At 32.8% G+C, this 13,770-nt stretch overlaps 1 protein-coding gene across 4 annotated transcripts in view; it reads right to left on the minus strand.

The window, feature by feature from the left end:
• Positions 1–13,770, minus strand: part of U2surp (U2 snRNP associated SURP domain containing) — a 51,195-nt gene that overhangs the window by 24,389 nt on the left and 13,036 nt on the right. The window contains exons 5-16 of one of the 4 annotated variants that reach the window (XM_004629209.3): positions 11,832–11,946; positions 11,264–11,397; positions 9,716–9,783; positions 8,289–8,383; positions 8,171–8,206; positions 7,996–8,078; positions 6,692–6,857; positions 6,302–6,513; positions 5,340–5,383; positions 2,222–2,326; positions 1,154–1,220; positions 912–1,075 (exon numbers count right to left, since the gene is read on the minus strand). In XM_004629209.3, coding sequence (XP_004629266.1) covers positions 912–1,075; positions 1,154–1,220; positions 2,222–2,326; positions 5,340–5,383; positions 6,302–6,513; positions 6,692–6,857; positions 7,996–8,078; positions 8,171–8,206; positions 8,289–8,383; positions 9,716–9,783; positions 11,264–11,397; positions 11,832–11,946 — 1,289 coding nt within the window. The remainder of the gene's footprint in view (positions 1–911; positions 1,076–1,153; positions 1,221–2,221; positions 2,327–5,339; positions 5,384–6,301; positions 6,514–6,691; positions 6,858–7,995; positions 8,079–8,170; positions 8,207–8,288; positions 8,384–9,715; positions 9,784–11,263; positions 11,398–11,831; positions 11,947–13,770) is intronic. The other 3 variants (XM_004629210.3, XM_023712939.1, XM_023712940.1) reach the window with 3 other exon arrangements.

The raw sequence follows: 13,770 nt of genomic DNA on the forward strand, positions 1-13,770 counted from the left end.
TCATACATATTTTAAGCTTTGTAGGCCACAAGGTCTCTGACACAGTTACTTTATTGCTACTGCACCAACACAGATACAGACAACATGTGAAGAAATAGGCATGGTTGTGCTACAGTTAACCCTTACTGACAAAGACAGGAGGCAGCCGTATCTCGCCTGCAGGCTGAGTTTGCAGAGCACAGGCTAAAGAAATGAACATATAAATAAGAAACAGAAACACACACACTTGAACACTGTACCAGCCATTTAGCAAATTCTCTCACAATGCATCAGTGCCACAAGATTTACAGACCATGCAGTGAAGTACATAAATTTATGTACTAAAAATTCTTTTAGCCATTTTTTTCCCATGAGATGTGCAGAACAACCTCTGAACATGTATTGGTCAAATATGCTTTGGGTTCTTTAAACCAAGCAAACTGCATTTACTAGCGTTAAGTGAACAGTAATGATGAAATGATTCCATGACAGCCATTATGTTGCTCACCACCCACTGCCAACTCTATCAAAAACTTTTGCAGTTAACATCTAACCCCACTACCCGTATAATAATTTTTCCCTCTTTTAATTGCACTCAAATTCTAAGGGTTCCTACATAATTTCTATAAAAATTTGAACTAAATTTTTATTTCTATAAAAATTTAAACTATTCTAACTTGAACTATGCTAAAGAAAGAAGACAATCACGTTTAAGAGATCATTAATTTTATCAGTAGAAAGAGTACAAGGTTAATTAAATATGTATCTGCCAAGGTGAAGGTGCTTAAAATTAAAGTGTATGATAAATGATGTTATTTTAAATATTCACAAGTGAAAAACCATTTTATTTTAGGGTTAAAGTAACCTTTAGTGAAACTATTAATGCAACTACTACTTTTTTGAACGTACAACAGAAATGAAAAATATCTTACTCTTCTTTGAGTGCTCCCTTTTTACTAGGCTCCTCTACAAATGCTTCTGTTTCTTGCTCTTCTGACATTCCATGAAGGTACGGATTTAATGGGGGTGGCCTCCAAAAAGATCCATTTTTGAACATACGAAAATCCTCTGTCCGCCATTTAGTTGGAGAATCTCCCTAAAAAAAATCCACAAAGTTATTAAAAAGATGTGGTAACTCACAGTCAAAAGAAATGAAGTAAATAATTCTACTTGCCTGCAGAATAGAATAAAGCTTCCACCTGTAGTAAACATGGGCTGGTGTCTGGTTTTCAAATAAGAACCTAACCAAAACAAACCAAAAAAAAAAAAATCATGTTTAAGAAACGGCCACCTTAAATTACATACAGTAAGAAACATCTGTCTACTAATTCTAAATAAAACTGAAAGAAAGACTTCCATACACTGTCACCTGCTACATATCCCTTCCCTATCCCAGCTGCAGAATGCTTCAGTAGCTAAAAGTAATACTCAGAGAACATGCATTTTGTTGAATCTCTGGACATGTTTATAAACATTTACAAGTGAGATTTTTTTACTGCAACTGATTTTTGCACAACATGGAATTTCAAAAGCAAAGACATTACGCTATTTAAGAAGCTAAATGTGTTAAATACCGTATCAATTAAGAAGACAATTTCCTTTGAAACTCATCTGTTCAACAAAGCATAATGAAGTATTTTCTTCCTAGAGAACGCTAAAAAATTAATTATCTAAATCAAAATGAAGAAAACTGACCTAAGCACACTTTAATTACTAAAACGGATTTCTCACCTCTCTGCAAAACAACCCTATAATTTTAGAACTTTATTTTTGGAAATATTTTTAATTCCAAAAAGTTAGAAGCATTTTAAAAAATTCACACCTAAAGATAAAACATGATACACATATACAATAGAATATTATTTACCCTTGAAAAAGAAATTCCAGTGTATAGGTACAACATGGATAAACCTTGAAGACTTTTGTAGATAAAATAAGCTAGTCACAAAAGGACAAATACGGGCCAGCCAAATAGCTCAGCGGATTAAAGCGCCTGCTTAGGCAGACACAGGGCCTGGGGTTTGATCCCAGGGCCTGCCATGCTGGCCCTGCCCGAGGTAAGCTGACAAGGCAATTGAGACTGTGCGTGGTGGTATTTGCCTATAATCCCAGCACTTGAGAGGCTGAAAAAACAGGAGAATCACTACGAGTCCAATCTACATAGTAAGACCCTGTACTAAATAAAAAAAATAAATAAATGACAAAAATAGTTTTATTACAGTAATTTTTTAAAAATGCACACCTGAACATAGGATTGTTGATTTCTCTGTTCATAATCATAGCTTCAAACATCGGCCCTTCACGTACAACAAACTCTATCATTCGATGTATCAGGGCGAGCAAATTCCTACAACAACAACACAGTTAAAGAAAATGGATTCAGACCTACCACTATACAAAACTACACTTGACCTAAATTACTATAATTGTGCAGAAAAAGATTATTCTGCTGACTAACAGAATTTAATACGAAAAAAATAAGCTGGAGCATATTTTAACACCTTCCACATTAAGAGGGAGTAGGGCAGTGAGGGGAGGGGAGGGGAGGGAAGGGGAATGGAAGGAAAGGTGAAGGGAGGGTGGGAAATGACAACAAAGCCTCATAATAATAAAGATTTAATTTTCTAAATGCCACTTAATTTTATTTTCCAAATGCAAAAGATCAAATTATAAATCACAACTAAACAGAAAGCTGTAAATATATAAAAGCAGTAACTTAGAGCTCGCATATTATAATCATCTAAAATTTTACACTATCTCAATTTTAAGAGAAAATATTCCTAATCCAAGTACTTTTGTAGTATTGAAATGTTATAACCATGATTATAATTTATGAAAATACAAAACACAACAGATTTAAGGCCTGATTTAATAATAATAAAAATAATCCATCCAATTCCTGTGCCTTTCTGGTACACATATACCAGATGGAGTTTTTATTAAATCTGACCTTTAATGAGGCAACATCCCTTTGGAACATTCTTCAAACTACAATTTATGACATGTATAATTCTGCCTACGTATTATGGATCAATGAAGAAATTACATTGCCAAAGCTTAAACAGAAACCTGTTCTTTCCAAAATGGGGGATATGGTGAGATGCCTTTCTTATCTTTTCATAACAATTATTTTTCAGTATTTAAGCCCAAGAAGAACGTATGTAACTGTTTTAGTTACAGCCATTCTACTGGTTGAATTCACAGAAAGTTTATTTTCAAAAATTTCATGCTAAGATCTATAGTAACACTCAAAACACAATTTCAGACACTGAGTATGGATGTTGTCTGGCAAAAATGACTCAGCTTGCTTACAAGCTGCTTTCAACTTCTCATTTCACCAGTCCCCAGCGTACAGAATCAGAAAATAACAATTGGGAAAAACAAAAGGATATTGGCTCTTGGTATGAGGCACACACTAAATTACATCTTTAGCATTCCCAGCTCCAACTAAACTCACTTTAACTTCTATGATATATAGATACAGATACAGAACAAGATTTTGGCTATATAATGCTCTGCTTCAAAATGACTAACAGTAAAATAATCTCATGTTGATTATAATTATTTTCTCCCAGTTTCCAAACAAAGCTACTTAAGCAGACACTAAACTCTTTACAACATGGGGAAGTTTAATTATAAAGGAGGTCAAAAATTATATGAAGATTTAAATATTTATGAAGGGGAAGCTATACATTTTAAACTATTCAATTTGTTAAAACAACATAATTTTAAATTTAAAAATTTTTCTTCACAGAAGTATTAACTGTTCTGCAAATGTGCAGTTGTTCATATCCATAACAGAATGTATTCTCAACATCCAGAGTTAATGACATTATTTTGAAGAAAGGGTGATAAGAATTACGGTTCAATTCCAAAATTCCCACTAGTATGAGCCAAATTAAAGCTAAGTGTAATTTCTTCTATAAGACTATTTACCAGGTGGACAAATGCAATACACCCAGATACTTGTGTGAATTAAGTCAAAAGCAACTTGACTTCAGTATTAAAAATATATGAAAAATGGTTTAGCAAGTTTAAAATCAAGATTCATTCTAATGGCCTATCAAGACTTTTCAACAAAATGTATACTCAGCATTTTGTTTAGAAATAAGATGAGCCACACATAAAGCTACTACTGCATATGTGTTCTGAATAGCACAAAAATTTTCCTACTTTATCCATCAAAAAAGTAACACTATAGTTTTAAACAGGCTTGTAACTTAAATAAAATCTAGTTTTATAAAATTAAAAGTTTAAAAGAAGTTTTTAAATTCTTATGATTATTTAAAATCAAAATCTGACAATTAGCTGTTACTAACTTGAATTTAAGATTATCAAAGAATTGGAATCACATTTTTACTTTAAGGACTGTGTCATTTTCTTAATTAAAAAATGGTGACTTTTCTATCAGAATACAACAGTGTAGTACAAAAAGATGACACATTTTAGAGTGCATTATTTTATTTTTAAATGATAATTATCTTATTCTGGGCAACCACAACAACGAAAAAAATTGTTTGTCAGTTATAATAAAACCACATTTATTGGAGTCGATCGTACCAATGTCTGGTCAAAAACTGTATACTTTCCCAATCCATCCCATGATGTTTTCCTGGTCCCCCGCTGCCGCAGACAGTTCAGCTGGTGTTGCTCACCAAGGCCAATGTCAAAGAGAATTTGGTATTCTTTTGTGTTCATTTATTATTCAACCAGTGTTGTGTTTCTGTGTTTGGGAAAAGGCTTAGCTTGACTGAGCAAGAGCATACCTAGAGTGTGAATTCTACTGCATTAACAGTATGTTGAAAAAGAGACAGAAAGAAAAATAAAAGAATTCCAAACATCTTGGTAATCATAAATAAGTTTCTAGTATGTCCAGTGCTCATGAAAATAGGAATTTGTTCTTAGAATCAATTAATTAAAAAATAAAACTATGTCTTCAATAAAACTCAAAACAAGGCTGTATATTAAATGTACACAATTCAGAAACCACAAGAAGGGGGAAGAAACAGGTCAAATTACAGCATTATTTAAAATTTAAGATACGCTTTATTTTAAAAAGTACTATTACTTTTCTATCATAAAAGCATTATTACACCAACAACTCCAGATTAAAGCTACTAAACACATTCTAACTACTAAGCTATAAAAATTCCTACATTGATAACAATAAAAAAGGATAATAACATAAAATTGTAAAGTATACTAAAATTAGTTACATTTCACATATCCCCCCAAAAAAAGTACTGGGAAGAAACCATTGCTCAGTCAAGATATTACCTTTTCCTCAACACCATTTTTCTTAAATTCAAAAGGGGATATTGTCTATATTTAGATCAGTAATAATAAAGAAAAACATGTACCTTTCTGTTGGGATAACCACTTTGACTATGGCTTGCGACAGAGTCTGTATATGAAGTCACATCAGATAATAAACATAGAATATGTGAGTATTGTTAACAAGTAACAAGCAAAAATATACATATGCATTGAAAATACTACACATCTAATCACAAGTTTTGCAGGCAATCACTGCATTTGAAGTAATTATACACTAAGCAATTATATAAATGCAAATGGATGTGTTCAGTGAACAATAATTGTTCACCAAATGCAAAGAATCAGAACATTCCTGCCAGAATGCACATCAATGCACTGAAATAGGTACTACACTGAGAATTATCAGATAAAGATTTTAATTTGTGAAATAATTAGCTGTTTGCCTCTGACCATACAGTTTGCTACTTTGTTCCCAAGCCTTTAAAACCAGCCCTGTCATTTTAAGTGTAATTCATAATAGAACCAACAAATTCTTTAACTCAAAATTAAGTTGGTTTTATTTAATAAAAAGAATACTCACCCTTCGCTTCTACTAGATCATTTAGGTTTTTTTTAAATACCACATATGCTCTCATCCAATATTCTAATACCTCAGACCCTGCAAACTAAATTAGATAGCTGCCATCCAAACAATTTAACTATTTAGGTGGTCTTTCTAACTGAAAAGTCACTTAACCAAACATAAACTGCCACTTTCTCAGAATAAAGTAAACTGAGATACTACACTTAAGCAAACCTGAATACAACACTGGACAAAAGAAAAAAAAACTTAACAAGTGGTCAAAAAAGGAATGGTAGCCACAAATAAAAATATGACCTAGTATTTCCATAAAGGGTTTCCATGGGCTAAGGCAGGGAACACATCTATTTAAGAGTTGCCAAACAGAATTACACACACATTTTTTTTAAATTGTTGAAAAGAAATACTACCACAGATTTAGAATTTACAAACTAGATGCGGCCCTATATACATTTTTAAAATTACCTTCTCAAAATCCTCCTTGTTTTTAGGTGGTGGTAACATGGGAGCATTGGGGTTTTTTAACCGCTCTCTAGGCTGCGCGTTAAAAGGCAGTCCAGATGGAGGTGGGGGAAGCGTATGTTCCATCATAGAAGGAGGAATGTATATTGGATGTGGAGGAATTGGTACTGCTTTACCCCAACCTAACTTCATTTCGAAAGACATAATCATTTTTCCTACAAGAAAGAAAGGTCACTTTAGTTGAGTCTCTAATAAAAATAACGTTTCTAAATTCATATTTAACTTCTACACTTTAAGTCAAATTCCTCACTGTACTTTTTTGTAAATACTCTTCTGAATTTTTTAAAAATAAAGGTCTGAATTTAATAAATGGAATACTATCAATGTTCTTACCATTTAAATTTTTTAAAGCTCTTTCAGCATCTCGTCTATTCATAAAAGCCACAAAGCCACAATTTCTCTCTCTTGCTCTTTCTTCATCAGTTCTAGGCCACATAATTTTCACACTAGCCAATGGTCCAAATCTTCCAAATTCTTGGCACAGCATTTCTTCATTCATCTATAACGTACATAGAAGATTTTGGGGAATACAAAAAAAAAAAAAAAAAAAAAGACAAGAAAAATCTCTATGCAATAGAAAGCAAAGTAGTTTTCAAACAATGAAAGCAACATATTACACGTAACTGCAACTATTAGGAACTCTATATAAGTAAAATCTGGCCCTCTTGGAGTATTTATAAGTATTTCCGGGGGTGGAGTGGGGGCTAGATGACTATAAACAATGAAGAACACTTCAACATCCCCTTCCTATTTTAACACCCCACTTTCTAAATAAGCTGTTCTAGAGACAGTTTGCCATTTAAGAAATATTTTCCATGGTTAGCATATTTAAAAAGGATCAGTATGTGTTGAAGAAAAAAAAAATCACCCTTTTCCCTTTCTAGCAGCCAATTTCCAGTGTGATCAAGAGTAAACACAATAAGTACGCGATACAGTCAAGTTATACCTGTAATTTTTAAAAACGATATTCTGCATAATCATTGTATCCCTCATTGCATAACTGCTAATATTGAAGCAGAAAAAATAAATAAAATAAAAAAGACAAATACTAGTTTACTGGTATGAGGAGAAAATAATAAAAGAACTCTATGAAGAAACAAACTATGCATTAAAAAAAGTTTTTAAAAAGATCATTTCCCATTCCTGATTATATCCTGACCGATGATAAAATCAGCACCTAGTAAAACATTTCAAATTCAGAATACAGTCCAGATACTGGAGGAGAAGACAAGCCCTCAATAATCTGTAGCAAAACAATTTGGGTCATATCTGTAAGTACCACTTAAAGAGTACCTACTTTCATCTAAAACCATAAGGCATAAGGGCCAACACTCATTTTATTAATACCACCTGGAGGGCCGGCCAGCTAACTCACAGCAGATCAAGAGTAAATACAGTAAGTATGCAATAAAGTAGGCACAGGGACCAGGGTTTGATCCCCAGAGTGCCATGCTATCTTGTGCCAGCCCTGCCCCTGGGGTGTGCTGAGACAGCGATTGACACCGGGCATGGTGGCACACACCTGTAATCCCCGAGTTTGGGAGGCTGAAAACAGGAGGATCACTATGAGTCCAATCTGTGTAGTGAGACCCTGTAGACCCTGTACTAAATACATTAAAAAAAAAAAAAAATACTACCTGTGGATTAATGTTTCCAAGGTATAAATTAGTGGTACTTGGATCTCCTACATCATGTGAGCCAGGTGCATAATCATCAAGAACTACAGCAAAAAGAAAAAAAAAAAAAAAAAAATTATAAGCTGCAAAGTACAAAGTGAAAATTTTATTAATTGAAGAGCAAGAAACTTTTTACCACCAGATGATCTATTTCTTCTTGAAGGTGCATCCACTTAAAAGGGAAAACAGAAAATAACTCTTAGCTTTGGAAATGATTAATCATAAATATACATGTCAAAGTAAATGTCACTTACTAGAACGACGCTGACCATCAGAATCTGATTGAGGAGGCTCAAATCGACTTAACCTGCCTTTTGTTTTATGTCTTTCATCACGTTCTTCTTGAATTCTGTTGAAAGTATTTACAGTCACTAAATATGAGCCACTAATTGCTTATTCACATTTAATGAGAAACCAAGTACCATCTTCAAATAATATGAAATATCAGTGAGTAATTAAAGATTGGTAATAATAACCAAAATTTACAATCCTGTTATGACAGTCATAAACAAATTTTTATCATCTCAGAATCTGGCTGAAAAACTTCAAAATAAAAACTGCCAAATTTGTTGTTTCACATTAAATCTGACCACCTTACCTTTATCATCAATGAGTACATGTTTAAATTGTTTTAAAGTTATTATAGTGTAGGGGACTCAGGTCAACAATTTCTGACATTGCCAGTCAAACGGAAGACCCAATACTATTATGGGCTACTAGACTCTTTTAGAATATTTTGCTGAGTTTACACACCTATAATATGCAAATAATGGAACTTAACAAAAAAAGGGGATACAGATGAATGTCCATTTTGTATCTGTGTATTCAAAATGGTTAGGATAGATATATAGTTACATTCTCTTAATGAATAGAGGGATTTGTTCTAATGGTGTTTGTAAATAGGATATCATGTCCGCATCTTGTACAGCAATTAACCAGTAGGAAGAATGTATGCAGTGTGTTAATTATTGAAACTGTCCTACTAATTTGATTTGAAACTGTCTCATTGCTATTTGTTTCTCAATAAAATTATGGAAAAAAATAAAGTTGTTATAGTGAAAGACATATTCCCATTAACCTCACACATGTACATTTCAAACACACTTATCCCATTATTGTCACTTTTTGAAGTAGTTCTAAAAGTCCTCTTTCATGAGTTTTCAAGGTGTGACAAAAAATACACAAATGCTGTTGCTAAGTGCCAACCAATAGAAAGGCAGTCTTTTAAAAACATTATAGTATGTCCTTGTCCACCTTATTCATCAGAACTGGCACTGTATAACTTCTCCCAAAGTCAAAATGACCATAAAAGGTAAACTCCATCAATTTAGGACATCAAGGTAAGCATACAACTAAAGATACAAAAGAGGGCCTCGCAGAACTACTTCAGAAAGTGACAAGAAGGTTGGAATAAGGATATCTAAAGTGAGAGGGAGAACACATTGAGGGGAATTAATAATAATGTCATGGACTGTAAAAATTTAAACATTCACCATACTTTTCAATCATACATATTGCTTCCACCAAAAAGGCACCAGCCATTCAATAAATCATTGAATTGCCACACCTGACTAAATGCTAACTCATTTTCAAACACTCCACCAAATACATCTTAAAAAGTAACCTCATGGAAAGCTAATAATAACTTACATACTAAGTGCTCCTATACTATAAAACTTACTGTTTTAATTCTTCTTTGAAGAGTTCCAAATTGCTTTTTTTCTTTTCTTTCTCCCCTTTCTTCAATGGCTATAAAGGGCATTACAAGCATAGTTCAAACATAAGAAAAATAAACAATGTATCAAAGTTTAAAATCCCTGTGCTTCAATTAAGAAAGGGTAAAACCAAGGAACAGAATGGGAGAAAAATATTTACAAACCATGTAGCTGATAAAAACTTGACTCTAGAAAATATAAAGTACTCTTAAAATTCAAGATAAAAAAAGACACCTCAATTAAAACAAAGATCAAAAATTTGAATACCCGTTTCTCTAAAGATCACAAATGGACAGCAAAGACATGAAAAGATATTCAACATTATTAGACAAAAACATTCTGGACCACAACGAGATACAACTTCACACTCTAAGATGCCTAAAACAATTTTAACAAGCACTGATGAAAATGTGGAAAAATTAAAACCTTCATATATTACTGCTAGGTAAAACCATTTGGTAGGTTCTCAAAAAATTACTATGACTCAAAAATTCTGCTCATGGGTATTTCCAAGAGAACTGAAAACATGTCCACAAAAAAAACCCATGCACAAATGTTTGTAGCAGTATTTTTGAGTATAGCTGAAAAGTGGAACCATTCCAAATGTCCACGAAGTAATAAATGGAAAAGCAATATATCGTATATCCTAAAATGGAATATTTGACAACAGAAAGGGTTAAAATATGTCACAACACGCTAAGTTAAAAAATAAAAATAATAAGGTAACATGTTGTATAATTCCATCTGTATGAAGTGTCTAAAACAAGAAAATCAAAGAGTAAATTAATTATCAAAAAGAGCTAGGAACATGAGGGAAACAGGGTTGAAAGTTATGGGGAGTCAAAATGTTCTGAAATTTTAGTGCTTAGATTTCTGTTGAGCAACTGTGAATACTATACCTAAGTGTACACACCCAAAGGGTAATTTTATAGTATGTGAATTGTATCTTCAAAAAGCTGTTATTTAACTGTTTTCAGAGCTATCTTTAAACAGAAAAACCAGTCTCACTGTTCATTTTTTATTCACAAAACACGGTTTCAAATGACACAACTCACACCTATCACCTCCCATAAAAACCTCACTCCCCAAGAATAAAAGCTTTTCTACCACTGAAAATACTTAAGGTAGTCAACTACTTCTGATACTAATTCTCAAAAAGTTCCAAAATGTTCTGGGAAGCACACACCACACAAAGCTACTCAGTTCAGAATTGCTTAAAACATGACTCTATTACATATTTTATATTAATACACAAAATACAGGAAATGAGTGTAATAATGTGAGTATAATAAAAACAAATTATCGAGAAAGAGTAATACCTACATACTCCACTCTAATTTATTATCTCTTATCTTTGTAAATCACTCAGTGAGATGGCATTAGAATTCAACATCTAGCTCAAAAACTTAAAAACAAAAATCCAAATATTCTGCTTACAGTAGAACTACCCAAAGTATCACTGGCAGTGTCATCTTTGAACAAAAGTGGTATTATTACTTAGGTATATGACTTACAGGTTTTTTGGTTTCTATCACCAGAAGAGATGGTGGTCTTTCATTGGAAGACTGATTTGGAGGATTTTTTTGATCTGCAAATCTTGAAGATGGCTTATAGATTTTACCTCTTTTTTCATCTGTTTCATGTTCTTCTGAAATTCAAAATAGTAAGTCACAAAACTAATTTTACCTTATTTGATTTTCTTTACTATTTTAAAATAAACAATTATTGTCTTTAATATTATGTATCACTGACAAAAATAAAACTAAATTCTTCAACTACCACCTTACCCTTAAAACACTAACTTCATCACTTTATAGCAAAACTATGAGATAAATTAGTTTTTGCTAAGTACTTAGCTGTCGTCCAATTTGAAAGGCATGAAATTTCTTTCAATTACCCAACTTTAATACTTTATTAATCAACATTTCACTATATATTTTGTTAACTAATATAACCACTAGAGGGTGCTGACAAAAAAGGAAATGTGAAATTAAAAAATAATCAAGCTTCTTCCATAATTATTTACTTGTATTCACTCAATCAAGACAGCATTTATTCAAGGACTATAATATTCACACTTACCTTTAGCTGCATTAACAACACCTCCTCGCACAAAAGTTTTTACTTTATTACCATCACTTCCTTCAAAAGCAGCAAGAAATTCCTCATAAATTTCAGCAGCTGCCTTTTCATCTTCCTAAGTACGTAACATAATGATAAAATGTAAAAATTACTATGGCAATACAGAATTAAATTCTTCAACAAATAGTGTAGACAAAATCTCTCCCTTCCCAAGATATGAAATTCTGATGAGAATATTTAGACAGTTGTGGTGGCACATGCCTATAATCCCAGTACTCAGGAGGCTGAGGCAAGGGGACTGCTGCAAATTCACAGCCATCCTGGGCTACATAGTGAGTTCATGGCCAGCCTGAACTACAAAGTGAGACCCTGTCTCAAAAACCTCTAACCTTCGATAGATCATACACATCAATTAACTCTGCAACTAAACAAATCCTTGCTTCCTTAGCAGCAATTTTCTGAACCAGAAAAAATCTGTTAACAAATAAATTCGCTTATAGAAATTCAAGGACCACAATGTAAGACCGTATGGAAGTATGTTATGCTATTAATGTTTGTATTTCCAAGGAAACTTAATTTGGTGAATATAACTTCTCTTTCAAGCCACAAAAGGTATGAGTAATAGAAGTTAAAAAAACAGCAACTCCTAAAACAGTGAGAACTATGACGTTTTCAATACAGATACTCTAATTGTTCACAATACATGTATTAGCAGAAAGATGAATGAAACAGAACATAAAACAACAACAAAAAATCCAATACCATATGGAAATTTAATTTATAAAAGGCACATCTCAAATCAATAATACATTGACTTTTCAATCATTAATTTTGGGATAACTGGCTAATCAAAAAGTGATTTAAAAAAAGAATCAATTCATCTATTAGGATAAAATGCAAATGAATCAATTTTATTTTCTTAAAAATGAAAACATCTTATTTTCTTAAAAATTAGAACAGAGTTCAATCCCCATTTCCACAAAAAATATATAAATAAAAATAAAAAATAAAAACAGAATGAAGGGGCTGGTGAGATGGTTCATTGGTCTAAAGCACCTACTTAGAACAAGCTTAGCAAAGCACAGGGACCGCGGTTCAATCCCCCAGCACCACATGCCAGCCAGCCCCGCCCCCTGGTGGGCTGAGCTGGCCACACACACACACATAAATAAATAAATTAATTAAAAAAAAAAAAAAACAGAATGAAATGTGAGGACATAATCTGAGAGCAAGAAAAACTAAGACCGAAAATCCAGAAATCATAAGAAAAGACAAATCTAATTATAGGACAATTTTTACAAGACATTAATTAATAAGAATGGATCACAACTTAAACAGTAACTTAAGAGAAAAAAAGTAGAGATATATCCAGTTTAAACAAACAAGAAAAAGTTTTTACACATAAAAGAAATTGTAAACTTAAAATTACACCTAGAAATTACTTTTTCTAGGTACTAACAGACTAACAAACCCCTCCGATAACATTCTCTACATGTAAGACTATGGGGAACAACCACTTATGTTACTGGCAAGGGTCAAAATGTCCTTTTCCCTACAGAAAACAATCTGACATTCATAAATAAAACCACATGCATTTATCATTTAACCAAGTAATCTCATCTCTACAAATATATGCCAAAGATACACTAGCAAAGAAAATGAACAAAAATATGGAAAGTGGTGTACACCTGTGATCCTATCGCTCCAAGAAGCTACAGCACAAAGATCACAAGTTTGAGCTTAATGAGACCCTGTCTCAAAATAAAAACTAGTTGGGGATGTAGTTCAGTGTAAAGGCCCTAAATTCAATCCCTAGTACTGGCACATGCACAATCATAACATTGTCCATAACTGCATTAATTTGTAATGGTGGGGCTGGAGAGATGGCTCAGTGGTCTAAAGCACCTACTTGGAACAAGCTTGGCAAAGCACAGGGACC

The sequence above is a fragment of the Octodon degus genome, unplaced genomic scaffold (assembly GCF_000260255.1).
Source record: "Octodon degus isolate 3935 unplaced genomic scaffold, OctDeg1.0 scaffold00028, whole genome shotgun sequence".
NCBI classification, from domain to species: Eukaryota; Metazoa; Chordata; class Mammalia; order Rodentia; family Octodontidae; genus Octodon; species Octodon degus.